The following is a 22334-nucleotide window of genomic DNA, read 5'->3' as shown; positions in this document are numbered from 1 at the left end:
CACTGTCCCTCCTCCCCCATCAGGTCAGGTGCTGCGTGCCCCGGCTCCATCCCTCCATCCCCAGAAGGGAGTCAGTCTCCCTGTTGTCCTCTCTGTTGGATTCTCTTCTGTTTATTTTTGCCCGCATCAATGCTTTGCTTCTCTCACACCTTTCAGAGCAGACAAAGCCTCCTTTGCATTCCCATCTCTCCTGTTAGTTTATCTGTTCTCCTTTTTCGCAAGTCTTCCAAGGTTATCTGCCAACCATCCTCTCTCTCTCTCACTGAGAGCCAAGCTCACATCTCCAGTCTTACCTCCTATTTCTCTCTCTGTAGTTGTTTTTTTTTTTTAACTTTGGTTTTTATTTTTATTTGTGCCTGTGTGCATGTACATGTATGTATGTGCCATGTTCATGCAGGTGCCTGAAGAGGCCAGAAGAAAGCACTGATCTGTTGGAGCCAGAGTTACTGGAGGTTGTGAGCCACTCTTGTGGTTTTTGTTTTTTGGTTTTTTTGTTTATTTGTTTTGATTTTTCAAGGCAAGGTTTCTCTGTAGCTTTGGAGCCTGCCCCAGAACTAGTTCTTGTAGACCAACCTGGCCTCAAACTCAGAGAGATCCGCCTGCCTCTGCCTCCCGAGTGCTGGGATTAAAGGTGTGCGCCACCACCGCCCTGCTCGAGCCACTCCTTGTGAGTGCTGGGAGTAGGGAGTGCTCCTCACTGCTGAGCTATCTTTCCAGGCCCCTCCTATTTCTGTATAACTCCCCAGTTTGTAACTGCTGCTGAGACCATTCTTCTACACTAGGGCGCTATCTCTGACTGCCTACCCAAACTTCCCCCTTAGTTGTCTCTCATCCCCCTTATTCTCCACATCCCCCCAAAACAGGGTCTTCTACATATCTCTGGCTGTTCCTGGAACTCACTACGTAGACCAGGCTAGCCTTGAATTCCTAGTATACCCATCTAGTAATCTCTGCCTCGGTTTCTGTTACCATTTCTGGTACCGGGGTTTTGGTAGATACTGTGTCACATCTGCCCGCTTCCTGCCACCTCCATCACAGCACAGCAGTTACCTCCCTACCTCCCGTGCTTTCACAGTACCCGTCAAATAAAATCATACCCTTGGCCAGGGACCCTGTGTCGTCTGCCGCTCACAAAGGTCAAGTGTCTTTTCTTTGTCCCTTACAAGCTTTTGTGAGCGTTCCTTTCTCCTCTCTCTAGTGGCTGTCTCCTAGTCAGGCCCAGTGTCCTCGGGATGGCCTTGTTCTGTGCCTGTTTGTATTGTCCTGGCTCCTCATGTATTTTCAGGGCACATAGGAGAAGCTCTGGGTGCTGCTCCTATCATGAGCCCATGAGCCCACAGGAGCTGGTCAGAGCTTGTGTTGTTCCTCCAGTGTGGTACAAGGTCTGGAACCGTGGGGGTCCCCATCTGGAACCGTGGGGGTCCCCAGCCAGCGCTTAGTGAGTGAGGGAGTGAAGGCATAAGTGTATGTTTTCCATATCATTATTTCCAGTGGGTGCACAGTAGTCTATTACAGGAATATAACCTGATTTACTCCATCACTTGGTGAATTTTTTTTTTTTTCGAGACAAGGTTTCTCTGTAGCTCTGTAGACCAGGCTGGCTTTGAACTCACAGAGATCAGCCTGCCTCTGCCTTGCAAGTACTGGGATTAAAGGTGTGCGCCACCACTGCCCAGCCTGGAAATGTTTTTGAGTACAGTGTGGACCATTGTTATTTAAGATACTTGGAAGCCGCTGAAACTGCAGTTCAGTGGTAGGGCACTCGCCTTGAGTATATGGAGCCCTAAGTTCAATTCCCCAAATCAACACAGACATTTAAGTTCCAGGAACTAAAAGTATTTCTCCTATATTAATTAATTAATATTTTGGTTTTTCAAGACAGGGTTTCTCTGGCTATCCTGGAAACCCTGACCTCAAACTCACAGGGATCCACCTACCTCTGCCTCTCAAGTGCTGGGATTAAAGGCGTGCGCCACCACCGCCCGGCACAGGATGCGCACAGGAAAATGAGTATATAAATAAAAGAGAAATATGAAACATGATCTCAGTTACGTAAAAACAGCTAGTATAGGGCTGGAGAGATGGCTCAGTGGTTAAGAGCACTGGCTGCTCTTCCAGAGGTCCTGAGTTCAATTTCTAGCAACCACATGGTGGCTCACAACCATCTGTAATGAGATCTGGTGCCCTCCTCTGGCGTGTGGGCATACATGGAGGCAGAATGTTGTATACAGAGATCTGCCTGCCTCTACCTCTCAAGCGTTGGGATTAAAGACATGCCATCTTCCTACTTCAACCTCCTGAAACAAGCATTATGTGCTTGTTTTAAAGTAATACGTGGTATTTTAAATTGATCCATCTGTGTTTTTCTTTTTTTTAATTGATTTTTATTGAGCTCTACATTTTTCTCTGTTACCCTCCCTGCCTCTTCCCTCCCCTTCAACCCTCCCCCAAGGTCCCCTCCTTGTTCCCAATTTACTCAGGAAATCTTGTCTTTTTCTACTTCCTATGTACATTAGATCTATGTAAGTCTCTCTTAGTGTCCTCATTGTTGTCTCTGGGATTGTGGTTTGTAGGCTGGTTTTCTCTGCTTTATGTTTAAAAACCACCTATGAATGAGTACATGTGATAATTGTCTTTCTGTGTCTAAGTTACCTCACTCAAAATAATGTTTTCTAGCTCCATCCATTTTCCTGCAAAGTTCAAGATTTTTTTTTCTACTATGTAGAACTCCATTGTGTAAATGTACCACATTTTCCTTATCCATTCTTTGGTCAAGGGGCATTTAGGTTGTTTCCAGATTCTGGCTATAACAAATAATGCTGCTATGAACATAGTTGAGCACATGTCCTTGTGGCATGATTGAGAATCTTTTGGAAATATACCCAAAAGTGGTATTACTGGGTCTTGAGGTAAGATGTTTCCTAATTTTTCTGAGAAATCGCCACACTGATATCCAAAGGGGTTGTACCAGCTTGCATTCCCACCAGCAATGCAGAAGTGTTCCCTTTTCCCCACAACCTCTCCAGCATAAATTGTCATCAGTGTTTTTTATCTTGGCCATTCTTACAGGTGTAAGATGGAATCTCAGAGTTGTTTTGATTTGCATTTCTCTGATGACTAAGGGTGTTGAACATTTCCTTAAATGTCTTTCAGCCATTTTAGATTCCTCTGTTGAGAGTTCTCTGTTTAGGTCTGTACTCCATTTTTTTAAATTTGATTATGTGTTCTTTTGGTGATCAGTTTCTTGAGTTCTTTATATATTTTGGAGATCAGATGTCTGTCTGATGTGGGGTTAGTGAAGATTTTTTTCCCTTTCTGTAGACTGTCGTTTTGTCTTGTTGACCGTGTCCTTTGCTTTACAGAAGCTTTTCAGTTTCAGGAGGTCCCATTTTATCAATTGTTTCTCTCAGTGTCTGTGCTGCTGGGGTTATATTTAGGAAGTGATCTCCTGTGCCAACGCGTTCAAGTGTGTTTCCTACTTTCTCTTCTATAAGGTTCAATGTGGCTGGCTTTGTGTTGAGGTCTTTGATTCATTTGGACTTGAGTTTTGTGCATGGTGATAGATATGGGTCTATTTTCAAATTCTTCTACATGTTGATATCAGAGCAGCAAAATCCCTGTTTCCTACAAGGCCTCTGTGGCTGCCCAGACGTGTGTGAGGCCTCCATGGCCATTCAGACGTGTGTGAGGCCTCCGTGGCCATTCAGATGTGTGTGAGGCCTCCGTGGCCATTCAGACGTGTGAGAGGCCTCTGTGGCCATTCAGACCTGCGTGTGAGGCCTCTAGGCCGTTTAGACATGTGTGTCAATATGACAATGGGTGAGAGCATGGCACAGATGAGTTCATAGTGTGAAAGACCTCAGGCCCCTGCTGACTGGAGCATTTGAAGGGATCTCTGGGGCCAGAGACCTGATCAGGCCTTTTTTTTTTGGTTTTTTTTTTTTGGTTTTTTCGAGACAGGGTTTCTCTGTATCTTTAGAGCCTGTCCTGGAACTCCCTTTGTAGACCAGGCTGGCCTCGAACTCACAGAGATCCGCCTGCCTCTGCCTCCCGAGTGCTGGGATTAAAGGCGTGCGCCACCACCACCCGGCTAAAGTGTGTGTATATATATATATTTAGTATACAATATTCTGTCTGTATGTATGCCTGCAGGCCAGAAAAGGGCACCAGACCCCATTACAGATGGTTGTGAGCCACCATGTGGTTGCTGGGAATTGAACTCGGGACCTTTGGAAGAGCAGGCAATGCTCTTAACCTCTGAGCCATCTCTCCAGCCCCCCTGATCAGGCCTTTTAATGACTTAGAACAGTGGTTTCCAAGTCTAGCGTCCTCGGGAGGACTCGGGTCACAGCTGTCTCCATAGGAAGGCTGTGAGGTCATTGCTCTCCTTTTCATGCTCTTCTGAGCCCTTTCCCAATGTCGCCTGATTCCAGACAGATTGGCTTCAGAAGCAGAAGGGACAGACAGCTGTCCGCTATGAAGCCAGACATTAAGGAGAGCCACAAAGATGTAGACCTCAGCATTCTCCCTGGGATTTCTTTGACTGAGAGAACAGTTACTGCTCATCCGCTAGAGTGTCACTCAGGTCGTTGCGCCCTGGTTTGTTGTTATTGAAGGGAATCGGCGAGCATTCTTCTCAGCTTAACTTTGTTTTGGGGACAGCATCTCCCTTCATTGTCCAGGCTGACATTCTGCTACCTTTGAGTCCCAGGCTGGCCTCTAATTCAGACTCCACACGCTGGGATTCCAGGTGTGTGCACACGCCTGGCTCGGCTTTGCTCTGGAGGCCAGCAGATAGTTCCCCGTACAGATAACCTCTGGGGTCTTTTGTTTGGGAATCATAAAGAAGCCGTGAGATCAAAGCGTCTATAAGTCAGTGGTTTATGGAGGCAGGAAGAGAACTTCCTCTGTGGTGGGTGGCTGTGTCTCAGTCCACAGACTGAACTGCAGAACTGACGAGAGCAAGGCCTAGGGCACATGCCCCAGGCCAATAGGCAGGCACGAAAGTCTTTGAAATTATAGTAACAGTCTTTCTACCTTCCTTTTCTTCCCTCCCTCTCTCTCCCTTCCTCTCCCCTTGTCTCTTACTCCCCCTCCCCCCTTTTCTAGAGATCATGCATGATGTGATCAAGAAAGTTAAGAAGAAGGGGGAGTGGAAGGTAAGTAGAGCAGTTTGTGACCCTAAAGGTGAGTTCATTTGCGTGAAGGGTTTGGGGAGATGGCTCAGTGGATGGACTACATGCTGTGCCAGGGTAAGGACCAGCGTGCACATCCCACACCCACACCCACACAAGCAAGCTGGGCAGCATGGTGACGTGCTTACGACCCCAGCAGTCGGGTGATAGTTGGCTAACTAGAATGGTCAGCAGGATTGGTGAGATCTGGGTTCAGCCAGAGAGCTTGCCTCAGTAAATAAAATGGAGAGCTATTGAAGAGGACACGTGGCATCAGCATGTGCACTCTCACACACACATGAAGACACACATGCAAACACAGTCCCCCACCTACACACAGAGTTGGAGGGTAGTTGGCAGGACTGAGAACATCCCATGGGACCATGCATGACTTCCTGTGTGATCTTGGTCCAGAGGCTCTTTCTGTGGAACCTGAGTGGATGAAGGTTCTCTGAGGTGGTATGAATCTCCGGGAACTTCCTCGTGCTGGTGAGGGTCTACACTGTCCATTTGGAACCTGGCATTTCCCTGGAGTCAAGAGCCCACACATGCTCACGTTCATTGACTTGGGAGCTAATTGGCACAGAAGGACATTGAAGCCCAGATATGGCCCTGTGGGTTCTGTTTTGATCCCCACAGTTCTAGAGGAGAGGACATCTGGTGGGAACTCGTAGGCATGTCTCTCTTTCACCCTTTCCATCAGGCAGGACTTGCAGCCCCGGGAATTTCCTCATCAGGTGAGGCTCGGGCTGCTGTGCGGCAGTAGCTTTCTGCTCAGGGCTGACTGTGCTGCTCGCTCAGCTTGTGGTCTCCTCCTGCTTTATACCATGAAGGAGAAGAAAGGCCTTGCTCTCACGGTTGGCTCCTTCTCTCTACTGGGGTGGAGGGACTTAGGAAAAATGTGGAACATTCTTGTGCATCTAGTCTGGACAGATGTATGCTGATGAAGGTAGGAACCCTGATGGCAGCTGCACTGGGCCCTGTGACCCACTGTACGTGTGCACACTGCTCAGTCTCCGTGAGAGCAAGTTACCCCCTGAAAACACCACGGCTGTGATGGCCTCTGAGCGTCGGTGCCGTCCGCCACTCCCTCCTCTTTTTGTCTGATTTTGTGAACATGCCTCTGAGTATTTTAAAGTTCCTGAAGCTGAGTCAGTGTCTAGAAGCTGAGGTCAGGAAGGGAAGGCAAGTGTGTGCCCTGGCTCACCTCCAGGCCCCAGGGAATGGCCTCCTACAGGAAGCCAGTGAGAGAATGGGGGCGGAAGCTGTGCAGCTCTGAGCGGTTGGTTCTCTTCCTTCCAGGTGCTGGTGGTGGACCAGTTAAGCATGAGGATGCTGTCCTCCTGCTGCAAGATGACAGACATCATGACCGAGGGAATCACAAGTGAGCACAGCACTCTCCGCTTCCCTTGCAGCATGCTGTACCCTCCCTATTCGTTACTGTCCTGTGAATTTAGATGCTTCCAGCAACCTGTGTGGTAAGACTGGAAGCCCCTGTGGTGTCTGAAGCTCACAGAATGCAGTGCTGGGTGCTCCTTAAACATAGGTTAAATGAATGTCAAATAGAAGGGCCAGACTGGGACTAGAGAGATGGCTCAGCGGTTAAGAGTGTGTACTGCTCTTTCAGAGGATCCACGTTCAGTTCCCAGCACCACGTTAGGTGACTCACCAGGGGATCTGGTGCCCTCTGCTGGCCTTCATGGGCACTGCACTCATGTGCACAAACCCACACACAGACACACACCTATATATGTTGTTTAAAACTAAGCATTTTTAAAAGCAAGGTAGCACTCTACCAAATAGGAAAAAAACCCTAAATATGTAATAAAGAAGAGACCCAAATAGCTGATACAGGGGTGCAAAGAACTCACCTTCATTCTGATGAGGGCCGTGAGACACCTGGGCGCTCCAGATTAGGGTCGAAGGTCAGTGAATTGGTAGAAGAATGTAGTCCCCAGTGTAAAGGAATGCCTGTCAGTGCAGCTGCTCTAAAAAGCACTTGGCAGCATGCGATAAAGTTTAAGGTATGCATGCCTTGTGACCCAGCAGGCTCAGAGTTACATGTGTGTTCTGAACCAGCTCAGGCGTGTGCCCCACAAACATGCACAGGAGTGTGCAGACTGTTGCTCACAGGAGCCAATGTGAAAGCCGCCAGAACCTATCAAGTATGGGAAGGTTGGGCTGGTGATACGGCTTGGTGGGTACAGACATTACTGCCATGTCTGATAATGGCTTTGATTCCTGGTACCCACATGGAGAGAACCAACTTGCATAGGTTTTCCTCTGACTTCCATTACACACATGCATGCATACACACATACACATACCAGCTCGATCAATAGACAAGTATAAAACAATTAGAAAAAAAAGAAGAAGAAGAGACTGGGTAGTTGGATGTGGTGGCACATGTCTGTAATCTCAACACTCAGAAATCAAGAGGATTACCATAAATTCAAGAGTAGCCTGGGCTATGTAGTGAGGTTTGGGACCAGCCTGGGCTATGAGTGAGATGCTATGTCACAAAAAGTAGGATGGTTAAATAGGTGTGGCCATACCATTCAGCAGTGGCAGCAGGTGGCCTCTTCCCGCTCACATTTGCGCTGCTGCTTCTGATGAACACAAGCAATAGAAGGAAAATAGCTGGAGACGCTCAGTCAGTAAAGTGCCGGCTGCGTAATAATCTGGGCTAGCCTGGTGTGAGGCTCACATCTACAATCTCAACACTTGGGAGGCAGAGGCAGGAGGATCTCTGCACTCGAGGCCAGCCTGGTCTACATTACCTGCCCTGTGCCTATAAAGAAAACCAAAGTCTCTGGCTGCGCTTCATCTTGAGGCTGCTGGAGGAAATGCAGTCACGTGGGAGATGTGTTTGCGTGCCTCATTAGGGACACACAGGAAAGGGCAGCTTGGTGGCCTGGTGTGCAGTGCTGGAGGGTGAACCTCAGGCCACACGTGTCCTTGACAAGTGCTCTGCACAGCCGGGCTGTGCTCCAGCTCAACAAAGTTGTTGACAGATGAAGTCATGGAGTTCAAGGGGACCATTTAGATGAGGAGGGGCAGAGAGTCTGTCCTTCACAGAATGAGCCAAGGAACGCAAGCTGGATGGGAGGGTCTTCCGTGGTGAGATTTCAGGGTTCCTGAAGTCTCAGGCAAAGTGAAGCAGTGGGCTTCCTCTCCAGGGAACGTGGTGCTTAGGGAAGGGCAAGGGCTCCTTGTCTGCTGTCACCTGCGCTGGTCCGAGGGCCTGGCCAGATCGCCTCTAGTTCTCCTAATCACGGTGGACTGTGTCTTTGTCTAGTTGTGGAAGATATCAACAAGCGCAGAGAGCCGCTCCCCAGCCTAGAGGCCGTGTACCTCATTACCCCGTCGGAGAAGGTAAATCCCCCAGTGTTCCCAGCTCAGGCTGAAACGTTGGGCTTAGGCTGTGTGGCATGGGACGCCTGACATTTCTAGGTTAAGTAAGCATTTGACGCGCTGGTCTGTTTAAGCGTTGGTCAGAGGTGGGTGGGGTGGGGCTTCTTGCAGCGAGAAGGAGGGAATTGAGCCTTAGGAGGTGCAGAGTGGCAGGCAGAGCTGACTCTGAACCCCGCCTCTGATGTTCTAGTCTCCCTCACGCTCTCTCCAGGTAGCTCTACCTCCAGGCTTTGGTCTTTGTTTTCAGGGTTTATTTCTTCAGTATCCAGCTAGTACTCAAATTTGTCCTCCTTGGCTCAGATCCATACAAGCACCATCTCCCTCCTTTTGACTGATTGCTTTCTGTCAGTCTGATGCAAGTTAAAAGGTACCTGGGAAAAGGAGCTTCAATTGAGAGAATGCCTCCACCTGATGGCTATAGGCAAGTCTGTAGGGAGGGCCCAGCGCAGAGTGGGCAGTGCCACTCCTAGGCCCAAGTGGTCCTGAATAATATGTATTTTCAAAGCAGGCAGCCAACAGCGCCCCTCCATGGCCTCCACCTCAGCTCCTGCCTCCAGGTGCCCACCCTGCCTTCCTTCCCTCAGCGGTAGATAGTGATGGAACAGTGAGCTGAAACAACCCTTTCCTTCCCAAGCTGCTTGTGGCCATGGGGTTTCAGCACAGCATAGAAACCCTTAGACTTGGGCTCTTTATATTAAAAAGTCCCCTAGTTTCCACACTGGCTTTTGAGTAAGCTTCTGTAGCCAATGTGCCAGAGTGTCATCTACATGAATCTTCTGGAAGGTTCTGAAGGGTTCCATGGTCTGTTCTCAGGAGCCCAGATCCCAATGGCACTGATCTGTTGTTCTGGAGTCAGCCACATTCTGGAACATTTGGTCCTGCCTTTAATGCTCAGAGCCCGGTTCTGATCAAACTCAGTGCCTGGGTCACATGTCAGAAGCTCTTGCTCTAGTGCAGATTGGCTCGGTCAGGTAGCGGTGACTCTGAATTCTAAACCTGAGTTGAATGGCATTTGTTCCTGTTCACAGTCCGTCCACTCCCTCATCAGTGACTTTAAAGACCCACCGACTGCTAAATACCGGGCCGCCCATGTGTTCTTCACAGACTGTAAGTACCTCGTGAGCTGCTCCTGCTGGCCCAGGTTAGCATTTCCTCACAGCTCCACTGCGAGCCATGAAAGAAGAGGGCAGCAGAAATGTGCTGTACCGTAGTTATCTAGTTATCCCTTGAGAGACTGAGCGGTGGAAGACACACACATGCACGTGTTCATACACACACGCCACAACTGCTCACATACATGCACGTGTTCATACACCCACACGACTGCTCACACACACGTTCATACACACACGACTACTCACACACATGCACGTGTTCATACACACACGACTGCTCACATACACGCATGTGTTCATACACCCACACGACTGTTCACACGTGTTCATACACACAACTGCTCACACACATGCACGTGTTCATACACACACGACTGCTCACACACATGCACGTGTTCATACACACATGCACAACTGCTCACATACATGCACATGTTCATACACCCACATGACTGCTCACGCACATGTTCATACACACATGCATGAGTGCTCACACACATATGCACAAGTGTTCACACACACAACTGCTCACACACATGCGCATGTTCATACACATTCATGCATGAATGCTCACACACACATGCACAAGTGTTCACACACACACAACTGCTTACACACATGCACATGTTCATACACACGCACGACTATTCACACACATGCACATGTTCATACACCCACATGACTGCTCACACACGCACACGTTCACAAACATATGCACAAGTGTTCATACACACGCATAACTGCTCACACACATGCACATGTTCATACACACATGACTCCTCATGCACATGCACATGTTCATACATACACACACTCTCACACACTCACATGCTCTACCAAAAGAGGCAGTTTTTGTGATGAGCTCCTTTGAGAACGAAGAGCTTCCTGTCGAGAAGAATGTACCTTGGGGCTTCATTAGACAGCCCTTCTGCTGTCTCTGCAGCTGTGGTCGCCCCAGAGTTGGCTTTCTGATTTTGTGCCGGTTTGTGTATGTTAATAAACTGTCAGGAGCCAAGTAGCTACTGAGATAAAGAGGCAGGCTTCACCAGATAGACCCTCCCCTCAGGATAACCCCATAGGCCACCCTGAGAATACAGCAAGGGAGCAGCCAGGAACAGAACCTAGAGATGATCAAAGAAGCAGGGGACAGCACTGGGGACCGTCAGCCAGTAAGATGCCCTGCACCTCAGCTGTCTTTGCGGTCTAGAGGGCATGCTGGCCACCAGGGGCCTCCTGCGCTGCTGCTCTTGGCCCCTGTGTCTTCTTCCTTCACCATACCCCTGCCATCTGGGGAGCTTTCCTCCTCACCGTTTCTTAGTGACCTCAGTTTTTTCTTGCCCACGGGATCCCCAAATAGTTTTTGTTAGCTCTCATATCTCAGTCTGTTCGCTGGGCCTGCAGGTGGTTTTCCACTTCTACACCTCAAGGTGCTGATATCTTGAGGATGGGATGAACTTACTAGGTGCCTTTTTAAAAGTCTGAGTAGAACGAGGGCTGCAGTGACTTCGCTGCTGTTGGCTGGGTCAGCAGACGGACAGAAACCCCACAGTCGTCTTTGTTCTTGCAGCGTGTCCAGATGCCCTGTTTAATGAGCTGGTGAAATCCCGAGCAGCCAAAGTCATCAAGACACTGACAGAAATCAACATTGCGTTTCTGCCCTATGAGTCCCAGGTGTGGTCTGCTTCCTCATTATTCTGTCTGTTGGGAGGGGAAGGGATCGTTTTCTGAATCAGCAAGTGGTGTTCTGTGCGGTGTTTGTTTAAGGGAAATGGCCTTCCATGCGTCTGCCCAACACGTCACCTCAGTCACCTGCCGTTGCTGATGCTAATGGTCACTGTGTTCCTTGTATTTGTCACCATTGATCACCACTCACTCATCTTGACTGACTCCTTGAATAACCCAAAATAGCCATTCCTAGCCAGGCGGTGGTGGCGCACGCCTTTAATCCCAGCACTCGGGAGGCAGAGGCAGGCGGATCTCTGTGAGTTCGAGGCCAGCCTGGTCTACAAAGGGAGTTCCAGGACAGGCTCCAAAGCTACAGAGAAACCCTGTCTTTAAAAACCAAAAGAAAAAAAAAAAGTAGCCATTCCTAAAAGAGGGAGGAGAGGAGGGGCAGAGAGCAGAGCACCCATCTGCCGCAAAGGAGTCTGTTTTTATTGGCATTAGCCCCAGCTTGTCATGTGCTGAGAGAACAGATGGTCACCTCCGTCATCAGCTGTTAGCATTTCACTCAGCCTCACCCAAAGGTCCCAACAGCAAGGTCCTTCCCCTGGGGGGAAGAAAAGCAGCAGCGAAGCCTTTAGGTTCACAGAGGTGAAGCTGACTGTGAGAGCAGATATAAAATCTATTTGAATATTTTTAGGACCTGTCTAGATGTTTCCTCCGGGCAAAAGGCATCAGAAGCCACAGGGTTTATATTCGTCCTGTGGTGATGAAAGATGTCTAATGAATCTTTATGGATCAGCTGCAAAAACTGTAGGGGAGCCTGTGTTAGAGAGCTGTGGGCCTAGGGGCGCAGCTCTGTTGGTAGTGTTTGCCTAGAATGCAGAAAGCCTTGAACTGGGTTTTTATAAGCTGAGCGTGATGCCACAGGTCTGCGTTCCTAGCACTGGGGACATGAATGGAGGCAGAAGGATCCGGAATTCAAGGTTATCCTCAGTTATAGAACAAGTTTGAGGTGAGTCAGGGCTTCATGAGCCCCAGAGAGAGAGAGAGACAGACAGACAGACAGACAGAGAGACAGAGAGACAGAGACAGAGACAGAGCGCGCACAGGAAGAGGTAGAGCTGGCTCACTGCCCTTTTGCTTGTCCTGAGCCTGTCTCCTGCTGGAGAGCTGTGTATATTTACTCTCTTCACTTCAAACCCCACCATCACTGAATTAAACAGAATCCAGCTTTAGCACACACAGCATATTTTATTTCAGAAAACATGAGAAATAGTAAGTTTTTTGGTTTCATTTGGTTTTCAAGACAGGGTTTCTCTGTGTAACAGCTCTGGCTGTCCTGGAACTCACTTTGTAGACCAGGTTGGCTTTGAACTCACAGAGATCTACCTGCCTCTATCTCCCAAGTGCTGGGATTAAAGGCATGCACCACCACCCAGCAGAGAAACAGTAAGTTTAAAAAATCATTTTTTTTGCCAGGCATAGTGGCCCACACCTTTAATCCTAGGACTAAAGGCAGAGGCAGGCGGATCTCTGTGAATTTGAGGCCAGCCTGGTCTATAGACTGAGTTCCAGGTCAGCCAGGGCTGCATAGAGAGACCTTGTCTCAAGCTAAATAAGTGAATGAAATCACTATTTAAGGTAAACAGTCTCATCCTTATGATTCCAGCACTTGGGATTCTGAGGGAGAACTACCTTAAATCCAAGACCAGCCTGAGCTAAGTAGTGAGTTCCAAATCATCTTGAACTACAGAGCAAGTCCTAGTCTCAATAATGGTAATAAAAATAATAATAACAGTGACCACTTTTAAAATGAAGTCCAGGTAGTTTACATGAGTAAGAACTTGGGAGTATTCTGGTAGCTGCTATGCTCTGTCTTAAAGAGAATTCTCACTTCCACAGCCTTCACCGAAAGGGGTGGGAGAAGGAGGGAGTACTTAGAGCCGTTTGCCGAAGACAGGATATTATTAAACCTATAAAAAGCTCCCTTATTTGCCCACAATTGTGGCACAATCTCCAGCTCATCCTTTGTTTATTGAAAGCAAACTCAAACTGACCTATGAACCCTTGCAGTGACCTCCCCCAACATTGTAGTCGGATGCCCCAGGTGCACACACCCTAAGATCCTTGGCATCACACTTCCCTCCTCACGGAAGTCTTCTGCTGGCAAGAAACACCTCAGTTCCTTGAAACCCTTTTCAGAGATCCTCCTGCATGGGTCCAGGCACCCTCCCCTTCTAGCTGTCCAGTACACCCTTCACGTGCTTCATTCTTTTCTCAACTTTATATCAAGTCCTCGACCTCATACAATTTACTTTTCATTGTGTTTAATGTGTCTTCCCCTAGTATGTGTCCGACTCCCGGGAAGCAGGGATGTTTTGCTCACTAATAGTGGAAGTACCTGGCACTGGGGTACACAGAGGCAGCAGGCCGTCAGGGTGAGGATGCTCCAGCAGTTCAATATTAGGACTTACAGCCCCTGCGTGTGTTTTCCTCGTAGGTGTATTCCCTGGACTCTGCTGATTCTTTCCAAAGCTTCTACAGCCCCCACAAGGCTCAGATGAAGAATCCTATCCTGGAACGCCTGGCAGAGCAGATTGCAACCTTGTGTGCCACCCTGAAGGAGTACCCAGCTGTGCGGTATCGGGGGTAAGGCAGCATGCTGGGCTGCTCTGGGGGGCGTATTTTGTGTCCCACAAGTACCTGAGTTCAATCCCCGGAGCCCATGAGCAGATGGAAGGAGAGATCCAACTCCACAAAGTTGTCTTCACACCCATACACACGCGCCATGCTTACATGCCTCCACGCACATATCACAAAAATTACAAATGAAAATATTCTGTCAATTCTCTTACCTCTTAGCACACCCAGAAAAGAGCATATGTATATTTAGTTACTGAATAATCAAAATATAAACCCCTGTGCCACTGCAGTCATTTCCTGGTTTCTATTCTCTTTGGAATGTTTTCGATCCAACATCATCTTTGCAGAGGTTTTGAAAGTGAAATACAAAATGAGGCATGACGGGGGACAGCTGTAATTTTAGCACATGGGTGGCTGAGGCAGAAAGATCAGGAGTTCACAGCTGTTCTCAGATACACAGCAAGTTTGAGGCCAGCCTGGGCTACATAAGACCATGATTCAAAATAGAGAGAGAGAGAGAGAGAGAGAGAGAGAGAGAGAGAGAGAGAGAGAGATGGAGGGAGGGAGGGAGGGAGATGGGTACAGTGAATAATTCTCTCAAGGGCACAGTCTTTGGAGATATGTGTGTGTGTACATGTGTACACATATGTATGCACATATATACATGTACATATATATGTGTTGGGTTTTTTGAGATAGGGTTTCTCTACAAAGCCCTGACTGTCGTGGAACTCACTATGTAGACCAGACTGTTCTCAAACTTGGAGATTCACCTGCCTCTGCCTCTCCATATGCTAGGATTAATGGTGTACGCCACCGCCCAGCCAGTCTTTGAATGTTTAAAAAAGATGTAGTACTGGGTGTGGTGGCACACATCTTTAATTTAATCCCAGCACTTGGGAGGCAGAGGCAGGTGGATTCCTGAGTTTGATGCCAGCCTGGTCTACAGAATGAATTTCAGGGCAGCCAGGCATACACAGAGAAACCTTGTCTCAAAAAAATAATAATAATAATATATGTGTGTGTGTATGTGTGTGTGGGGGGGGTATATGGTGCTAGGAATTAAACTTGAGTCCTCTGGAAGAGAAGTCTACCTTCCTAACCTCTGAGCCATCTCTATAGTCCCCAGTCTGTGGGTTTTATAAAATCATTGACTCGTCGCTTCCTGAGTGCTGGGGGCCTTAGAGCTAAAGACACAGTTCCACTTTTAGATGTTCCCGAGGATCAGCAAGCAAGTAATGATGGATCCTAGTAAGTGAGGGACGTGCTCACCAACCAAGGCCCTGCTCACCAGTGCCTTCAAGCAGCAGACCCAAGTGCTAGGGGCATCCAGAGTGAGCAAAGGCCTCCAGCCTAGGACAGGGTAGGGCTGTAGAGTGGGCATGTGGCAGGTCTTAAGAGTGGGTTCAGCTTGCAAGTTAGGTGGGTAAGAAAGGGTGAGGGCATTGACTCTGCTATTGGCACAAGCAAAGGGCACGTGTAGTGTGGCATAGTAGCCATGTAGAACAGGTTTACTATCATGAGACCTCCTGAGGGGTCGGGACAGAGGAGCACATCAGGGCAAGGAGAAGCAGGAGGGGGCCGTGAAGCCAGGTCACCAGATGCAAGCTGAAGGCCTGGGCTCGAGTGATGGCAGCTCTGGGCAGAAAGGATGGACTATGGTCTAGGGAGCAAGGCCTCTGTGCCGCTCAGGCCCACAGATGCACCAGGCCAGGGCCGCCAGCGCATGACTCTGAGTGGTTCTGAGGGCCATGGACTGAGCCTGCCCTTCTGTACTGGTCTGCTGAGGCTTGGGTATGCCTGTCTTCCTGACACAGGAGCTTGAGCTGGGAACAGAGCGACAGGGACACTGAGGTTTGCTAAAGTGCAGATTGCAGGCCTGTCTTCTAAAAGGCAAAGGGGATTGAATGAAATGAAGATTATTTCTGCTTCTGCTTCAGCTAGAAGAAGAAACAAGAAAAATCGTTTACAGGCTAGGTACTAAGTAGAGCATTTGATTTTTTCTTTTTAAACTACATATGTAGCATATGGGTTTGCTTGTTCTTGAGGCAGGGTCTTGCTATGTAGCCCAGGCTGGCCTTAAACTTGTGGTGGCTATTCTTCCCAAGCCTCCCAAGTGCCAGGATTCTAAGCATGAGCTGCCATGCCTCACATCCATGGGTCCATTCTTATGGTAAAAATTCTAACATAGAAGAAGCTCCCACCTTTTCTGCACTGATGGCGTCCCGCCTAGAGGCTCTTGGCATGTTATTTAGATGCACAGGTGGCTTACCCTGTCTTTCTCCTTTGGTCAGGGAATACAAGGACAATGCCTTGCTGGCTCAGCTGATCCAGGACAAGCTGGACGCTTACAAAGCTGATGACCCCACAATGGGGGAGGTAAGCCTGACCTTGGATGGGGAGGCCCTCATTCTGAGTAAACAGTGTTTACGTGGCCGACCTTGAGCCGGCATAGCCCTGCAGCTCACAGAGCGAACATGAGGGCTGCTTCTCCTTCTCCTGCACTGTGATCTCCAGTGATGTGCCTGAGCCTCTGAGGCAGGCTGACGCAGAAGCATTCAGAATGTCCTGTTTGTCCTCCCAGCTTCAGCCCTGAATGCTCAGGGAACTCTCCAGTAGCAGACTAGCAAAGACAGCTAGTTGACAGCAGGCAGTCTCTTCTGTCTATGCAGTGCACCTCACTGGTTCCACAAGTCCATGCGTGTGCTCCACATACGCACGTTTCTCTGCACTCTTAACACATACGGAGTTTTGTGTAACCAACGCTGCTGCTGAGATACAGAGCTGGGGGCAGAGTGCATGCTTATTTAGTGTGTGTGAGACCCTAGCGGATCCCAGACGCAGAACTCTTCCGTTAGTGCTGTGGACTTGTACTTAGCCCTCTCAGTGTTGGGTACTCACTCCAGTTAGTCACCCATGAACTTGTGCTCTGTTGCATACGCTCTCTTTGGCCCCAGCCATAGCTTCAGGGCTGTGTCAGGAGGCCCTTGGTAAACTGGCACATCCCCGGCAGGAACTGGTTCTCTTGTCGGGCACAGGCACAGCATCCACTGAGCTCAATTCCTGCAGCTCTGTAGCAAAGCGGTTCCCTTAATTGGAGTCACTCAAGTTGGTTGTGTGGCTTTTGAAGTATCTCTCTGTTTCTTGCCAGGGTCCCGACAAAGCACGGTCCCAGCTCCTGATCCTGGATCGTGGCTTTGACCCCAGCTCCCCTGTACTTCATGAATTGACTTTTCAGGCTATGAGTTATGACCTGCTGCCTATCGAAAATGACGTTTACAAGTAAGTAGCAAGTAACAGGGTCCACAGTGACGAGCTCTGCAGATGACTGGGATTCCTCTGCCTAAGGAAAAGGATATGTTTGTGGCTTTTTCACTTTTTACCTTTGTGTGTATGCGTAGTATGCATGCGTCTCATAATGATATGCATATTTGGGGGGATATGCCCTTAACCACTGAGCCATCTCTCCAGTCCTGGTAAAATATTTCAACAGGGTTTCTAACTGACTGTTCTGTGCAGTGGAACTGCTTTCTTCCTTATAAAAATATTACCTGCCTGTAATCTCAGCACTCAGAAGCCTGAGACAGAAAGGTCCTGAACTTGAGGCCAATCTGGACAACTTACTGTGAGAGCCTGTCTCAAGACAAAGAGTGGCCTTACAATAGAGATTCTGGGGCTGGAGAGATGGCTCAGTAGTTAAGAGCACTGGTTGTTCTTCCAGAGGACCTGAGTTCGATTCCCAGAACCCACGTGGCAGTTCACAGCTATCTGTAACTCTAGTTCCAGGGGACCTGATGCCCTTTCCTGACCTCCACAGCCACCAGGCATGCACGTGATTCCTGGACATAAATGCAGGCAAAACGCAAACATAATAAATATAAAATGAGCCAGGCAGTGGTGGTGCATGCCTTTAATCCCAGCACTCGGGAGGCAGAGGCAGGCAGATCTCTGTGAGTTCTAGGCCAGCCTGGCCTACAGAGCTAGTTCCAGGACGACTAGGACTGTTACACAGAGAAACCCTGTCTCAAAAAACCAAAAATAAATAAATAAAAATAAATGAAATGATTCTAGGGCTGGAGAAATGGCTCAGTGGTTAGGAGCACTGGCTTCTCTTGCAGAAGACAGGGTTCAGTTTCCAGCACCCACAAAGAGACTTAAAACTGTCTGTCATTCTAGTTCCAGGGGAGCTAATGCATTCTTCTGGCCTCTGTGGGCATCAGGCACACACATGTTACACATATATCCATACATACAGGCAAATACTCAAACACATATAAAATAAACACATCTTTGTTTTTTATTTTTAACACATCTTTTTAAAAAAAAATAAAAGTTCTTCTGTCTGTGATGGCGCATGCCTTTAATCCTAGCACTGAGAGGCAGAAGCAGAAGGATCTCTGTGAGTTCAAGGCCAGCCTGGTCTACATAAGCAAGTTCTAGTGTGTAGCCAGGACTATATGGAGACACCTTGTCTCAATTAATTAATCAATTAATTAATTAATCAATTTAAAAATGAATATTCTAAAAATATCCATGGCTTTCAGCCCTTCTCTCTTTTGGAATCTCCCTGGGATTCCTGCCCGGACTTCCTCCCAGATTGTTGGCTTTGGGCAGAGCCCTTTCTCTTTGCCCAGGGAATTGCCCTCTTGGTGTTGTCCCAGGTGACCTGGCCAGCTGTCAGGTGGTCAGTGATGTTATGAGCCACGCCCAGAATCAGCTGGTAGCTGAGAACACAGTTGTTATCCTTAGGAACCCAAGGAGACATCTGGGTGTGGTGGTGCATACCTGTGATCCCGGCACTTGGGAGGTGCAGGCTCGAGGATCAAGAGTTCAAGGCCTGTCTTAGCTATTTTAGCTTGGAGCTGGCCTGGGATATACACGAAATCATGTCTCATAAAACCAACAAAACATCCAGAGGGGGCCCAGAAGGTGCCATGGGGAGCCAGGCCACCCAGGTTCTCTCTCCTGCAGATACGAGACCAGCGGCATTGGAGAGGCGCGGGTGAAGGAGGTGCTTCTGGATGAGGACGATGACCTGTGGATCGCGCTGCGCCACAAGCACATCGCAGAGGTGTCCCAGTAAGAACCCTGCTGCACCATCCCCAGGGTGGGCCCTTAACCCTGGGCTGGGAGCGGCTCTGGACACCTAGCAGCCTGACAAATGAACTCCTCCTCTTGGCACAGCTGCTGACATGCTGTCGAAACTGACTGGTTTCCTGTTCCTTGCATGTGTGCTTTTCCACCTTCCCCAACTTAAAGCACCCACCGCTCAGGACAGGCATTCTGAGGACCCTGGGGAAGCATGGGTGGTACTCTCAGAGGAGCGCCTCGTAAACATGGAGTATTGAAGCCACACTGACTGCCCCGGAGCTGCCAGGCAGGTCTCGGCTGGTCCTCCAACTGAGGCACCCCTAGAGAGAGCTCAGGATGTTCCTGTGTGTAAACACGGTTAGAAGGAGACGGAAGACCTTTCCAGAAAGCCACACTCGTCTCCTTCAGCTGGAGTATCCTCATGAAATCCACGAGGAAAAGTAGGAAGGCTTTGGTCCCTTTGGTGGTTATGTTTAGGGAAGTGGTTACCAAAACTTTTTGGTCACTCAGCCTTAAGAAATACTGAGCTGGGCTGGAGAAATGGCTCAGAGGTTAAGTGGCTGTTCTTCCAGAGGACCTGAGTTCAATTCCTAGCAACAACATGGTACCTCCCAGGTACCTATAATGAGATCTGGCGCCCTCTTCTGGCATACAGACCTACATGCAGGCAGAACATTTTATACATAATCAATCAATCAATCAGTCAATCTTGGGGGAAAAAAATACTGAGCTCTAGGCTTAGGATGCAGCTCAGAGGCAGAGCTTTTTCCTGCCATTGACAAGGCCCTGGGTTCCACCCCCAGCTCCACAAAAATAGTATTTTAATGGGGGGAGATTTTTTTTCTTGTTGTTTTTCAAGACAGGGTTTCTCTGTGTAACCCTGGCTGTCCTAGAACTCGCTCTGTAGACAAGGCTGGTCTCAAACTCAGAGATTCCCCCTGCCTCTGCTGGGATTAGAGATGTATGCCACCATGCCCAATACTGGGGAGGAAATCCTGACCGACATTTCTTGTTACTAAATTTATTTATGATGAGTTGTATACTACATAGATTTGTATTTTCCAAACATAAAACATGAATGTTTCAATATGTGTGCATTTGGAAAAGAAAATAAACATGAATGGACGTCCAGCACTGTCCCCCTTGCCCCTGGAGCCGTCTGACACACCCTGCTCTGGAGACCAGTGATTTAGAGGATCAGCGAGCATGTAGGCCTGTATGCCAGAAGAGGGCATACATGTATCCTTCACTTTAAACACATACCTCAATGGGAAGAGATTGCCACCTAGTCCCAAGGAAAACTGCATGTGGCTTCAGTGGTCTCTGCAGAGAGCCCGGGGCCCTGTGTTGAGCATGGCTGCCTCCCCCCATTTTGCAGGGAGGTCACCCGGTCTCTGAAGGACTTTTCCTCCAGCAAGAGGATGAATACTGGAGAGAAGGTAAGCCCACTCATGTCTAGAAGTCCTGGGTGGAGGGTTAGTAAGTCATGCCAGTGCCCAGATACCCTGAGGGTCAGTCCCTGTCTTCTCTGTGTCCCACTAGGGGAGGGGACAGGGCCATATTTCTCCCTCACTAAATGTCTGCTTTATTTTTACATTTAAGATTTATACCTTAAAACAAAACAAAACCGAGATCTGGAGCATGAGATGTGGGTCAGTTATAAAGTGCTTGCTTCACAGCACAGACCTTGGGTTCGATCTCCAGTACAACAGACAGGCCCCATCTTTCTGAAAGAGCCCTTGTCTTCCGGTGTCTGTGGACAGCTGCTTTCTCATACCCCAAGGATTAGGATTTACCATTTAGGAGCATAACTGATCTTAAGCCAGACGAATCACGAGTGCTTTAGCTTGTGGTGGACTTAGAATTCATAACCTCACCTACCGAGGTCACCCCGGCTCTGGCCTCTTTTTACTGTGTTAGAAATGTCCTGCCCAGCCAGATGTGGTGCTTGCCTTTAATCCCAACCAAGATGGTTCAGCAGGTGGAGGCACGTGCTGCCAAGCCTGACAACCTAAGCGTTTAGTTCGTGGAAGCCACGTGTCAGGAGAAAACTGACTCCTGCAAGCTGTCCCCAAATTGCTCTAAGTGTGCTGTGGTGTTAGTGTATGTGCACTTGCCACAGACTGACTGATTAAAGTATAGCTTAAAAGGTTGGAGAGACGGCTCAGTCATTAAGAGCACTTACTGCTCTTGCAGAGGACCCAAATGCAGTTCTCAGAACCCACATCGACTCACAACTGTCTGTAACTTCAGATCCAGAGGATCCAATGCCTTCTTCTGGCCTCCACTGACACCCGAATTCAAATGTGCATAAACCCACACTCAGACATGTAGTTGTATAAATCTTTTACGAATATTCAATAAAAATAAAAAACATATCTAATTTAAAAAATTTATAGCTAGACATCAAGATTTAATTCTCCACCTGTTGACAGTTGTGACTACATTTGTGACCTTTTTTGTTGTTGTTGTTTGGTTTTGGTTTTTGTTTGTTTTTCGAGACAGGGTTTCTCTGTAGCTTTGGTTCCTGTCCTGGAACTAGCTCTTGTAGACCAGGCTGGCCTCAAACTCGCAGAGCTCCACCTGCCCCTGCCTCCCGAGTACTGGGATTGAAGGTGTGCGCCACCACCACCCAGCCAATATTTGTGTCCTTGAGTGGACCCTTGTGGAGTCTAAAGTGGCTGCTGTCCTGTCACGTGTCCTCCAGCTTCACAAGGCTCCGTTAGGTCTAGTGACACCGTGCTTCCTTCCCCACAGACCACCATGCGAGACCTGTCCCAAATGCTGAAGAAAATGCCCCAGTACCAGAAGGAGCTCAGCAAGGTATGGAGACGCCCCCCCCTTTCTCTCACCCCCCACCTCCCACTCCCCACCCCTGCCCATACCGTCTGACTGGGAGGAGCCCAGCTGCAGGATTTCCCACGCCCTGCTGACCAAGTCCATTCATGGAAATCTGCATTAGGAGAGGAAGGAAAGGGAGACTGAAGAAAGGCTGAAACCTCATTTCCTGTCCCTGCCCTCTTCTTTTCCTTCTTTCTTCTCCCTTGCTGTTGACTGGAGGCCTCAGTTCCTCACCACACAGGCCTTAGCCGGTGCTGACACACTGTGTCCTCACACAGCTCTGGCTTCCCTCAGAGTGGCTGATCAGAGAGAGGGCCAGGGGAGCCTCAGGGCTTCTGTGTCCTGATTGTAAAGGTGAACCCGTATCGCTTACCCGCGCTGCACCTGTCCC

The 22334-nt window shown here is 48.7% G+C and overlaps 1 protein-coding gene across 2 annotated transcripts in view; it reads left to right on the top strand.

The window, feature by feature from the left end:
• Window positions 1-22334, top strand: part of Stxbp1 (syntaxin binding protein 1) — a 61602-nt gene that overhangs the window by 21013 nt on the left and 18255 nt on the right. For both annotated transcript variants that reach the window (XM_057754487.1, XM_057754489.1), the window contains exons 2-12: window positions 5110-5159; window positions 6477-6558; window positions 8473-8549; window positions 9617-9695; window positions 11271-11374; window positions 13869-14017; window positions 16306-16390; window positions 17163-17293; window positions 18983-19090; window positions 20481-20541; window positions 21860-21925. In XM_057754487.1, the coding sequence (XP_057610470.1) occupies window positions 5110-5159; window positions 6477-6558; window positions 8473-8549; window positions 9617-9695; window positions 11271-11374; window positions 13869-14017; window positions 16306-16390; window positions 17163-17293; window positions 18983-19090; window positions 20481-20541; window positions 21860-21925 (992 nt within the window). The remainder of the gene's footprint in view (window positions 1-5109; window positions 5160-6476; window positions 6559-8472; window positions 8550-9616; window positions 9696-11270; window positions 11375-13868; window positions 14018-16305; window positions 16391-17162; window positions 17294-18982; window positions 19091-20480; window positions 20542-21859; window positions 21926-22334) is intronic.

This window comes from Chionomys nivalis, chromosome 22 (assembly GCF_950005125.1).
Source record: "Chionomys nivalis chromosome 22, mChiNiv1.1, whole genome shotgun sequence".
NCBI lineage: Eukaryota > Metazoa > Chordata > Mammalia > Rodentia > Cricetidae > Chionomys > Chionomys nivalis.
The sequence above is the reverse complement of the archived record's forward strand: the minus strand, read 5'-3'. Positions and strand labels throughout refer to the sequence as shown.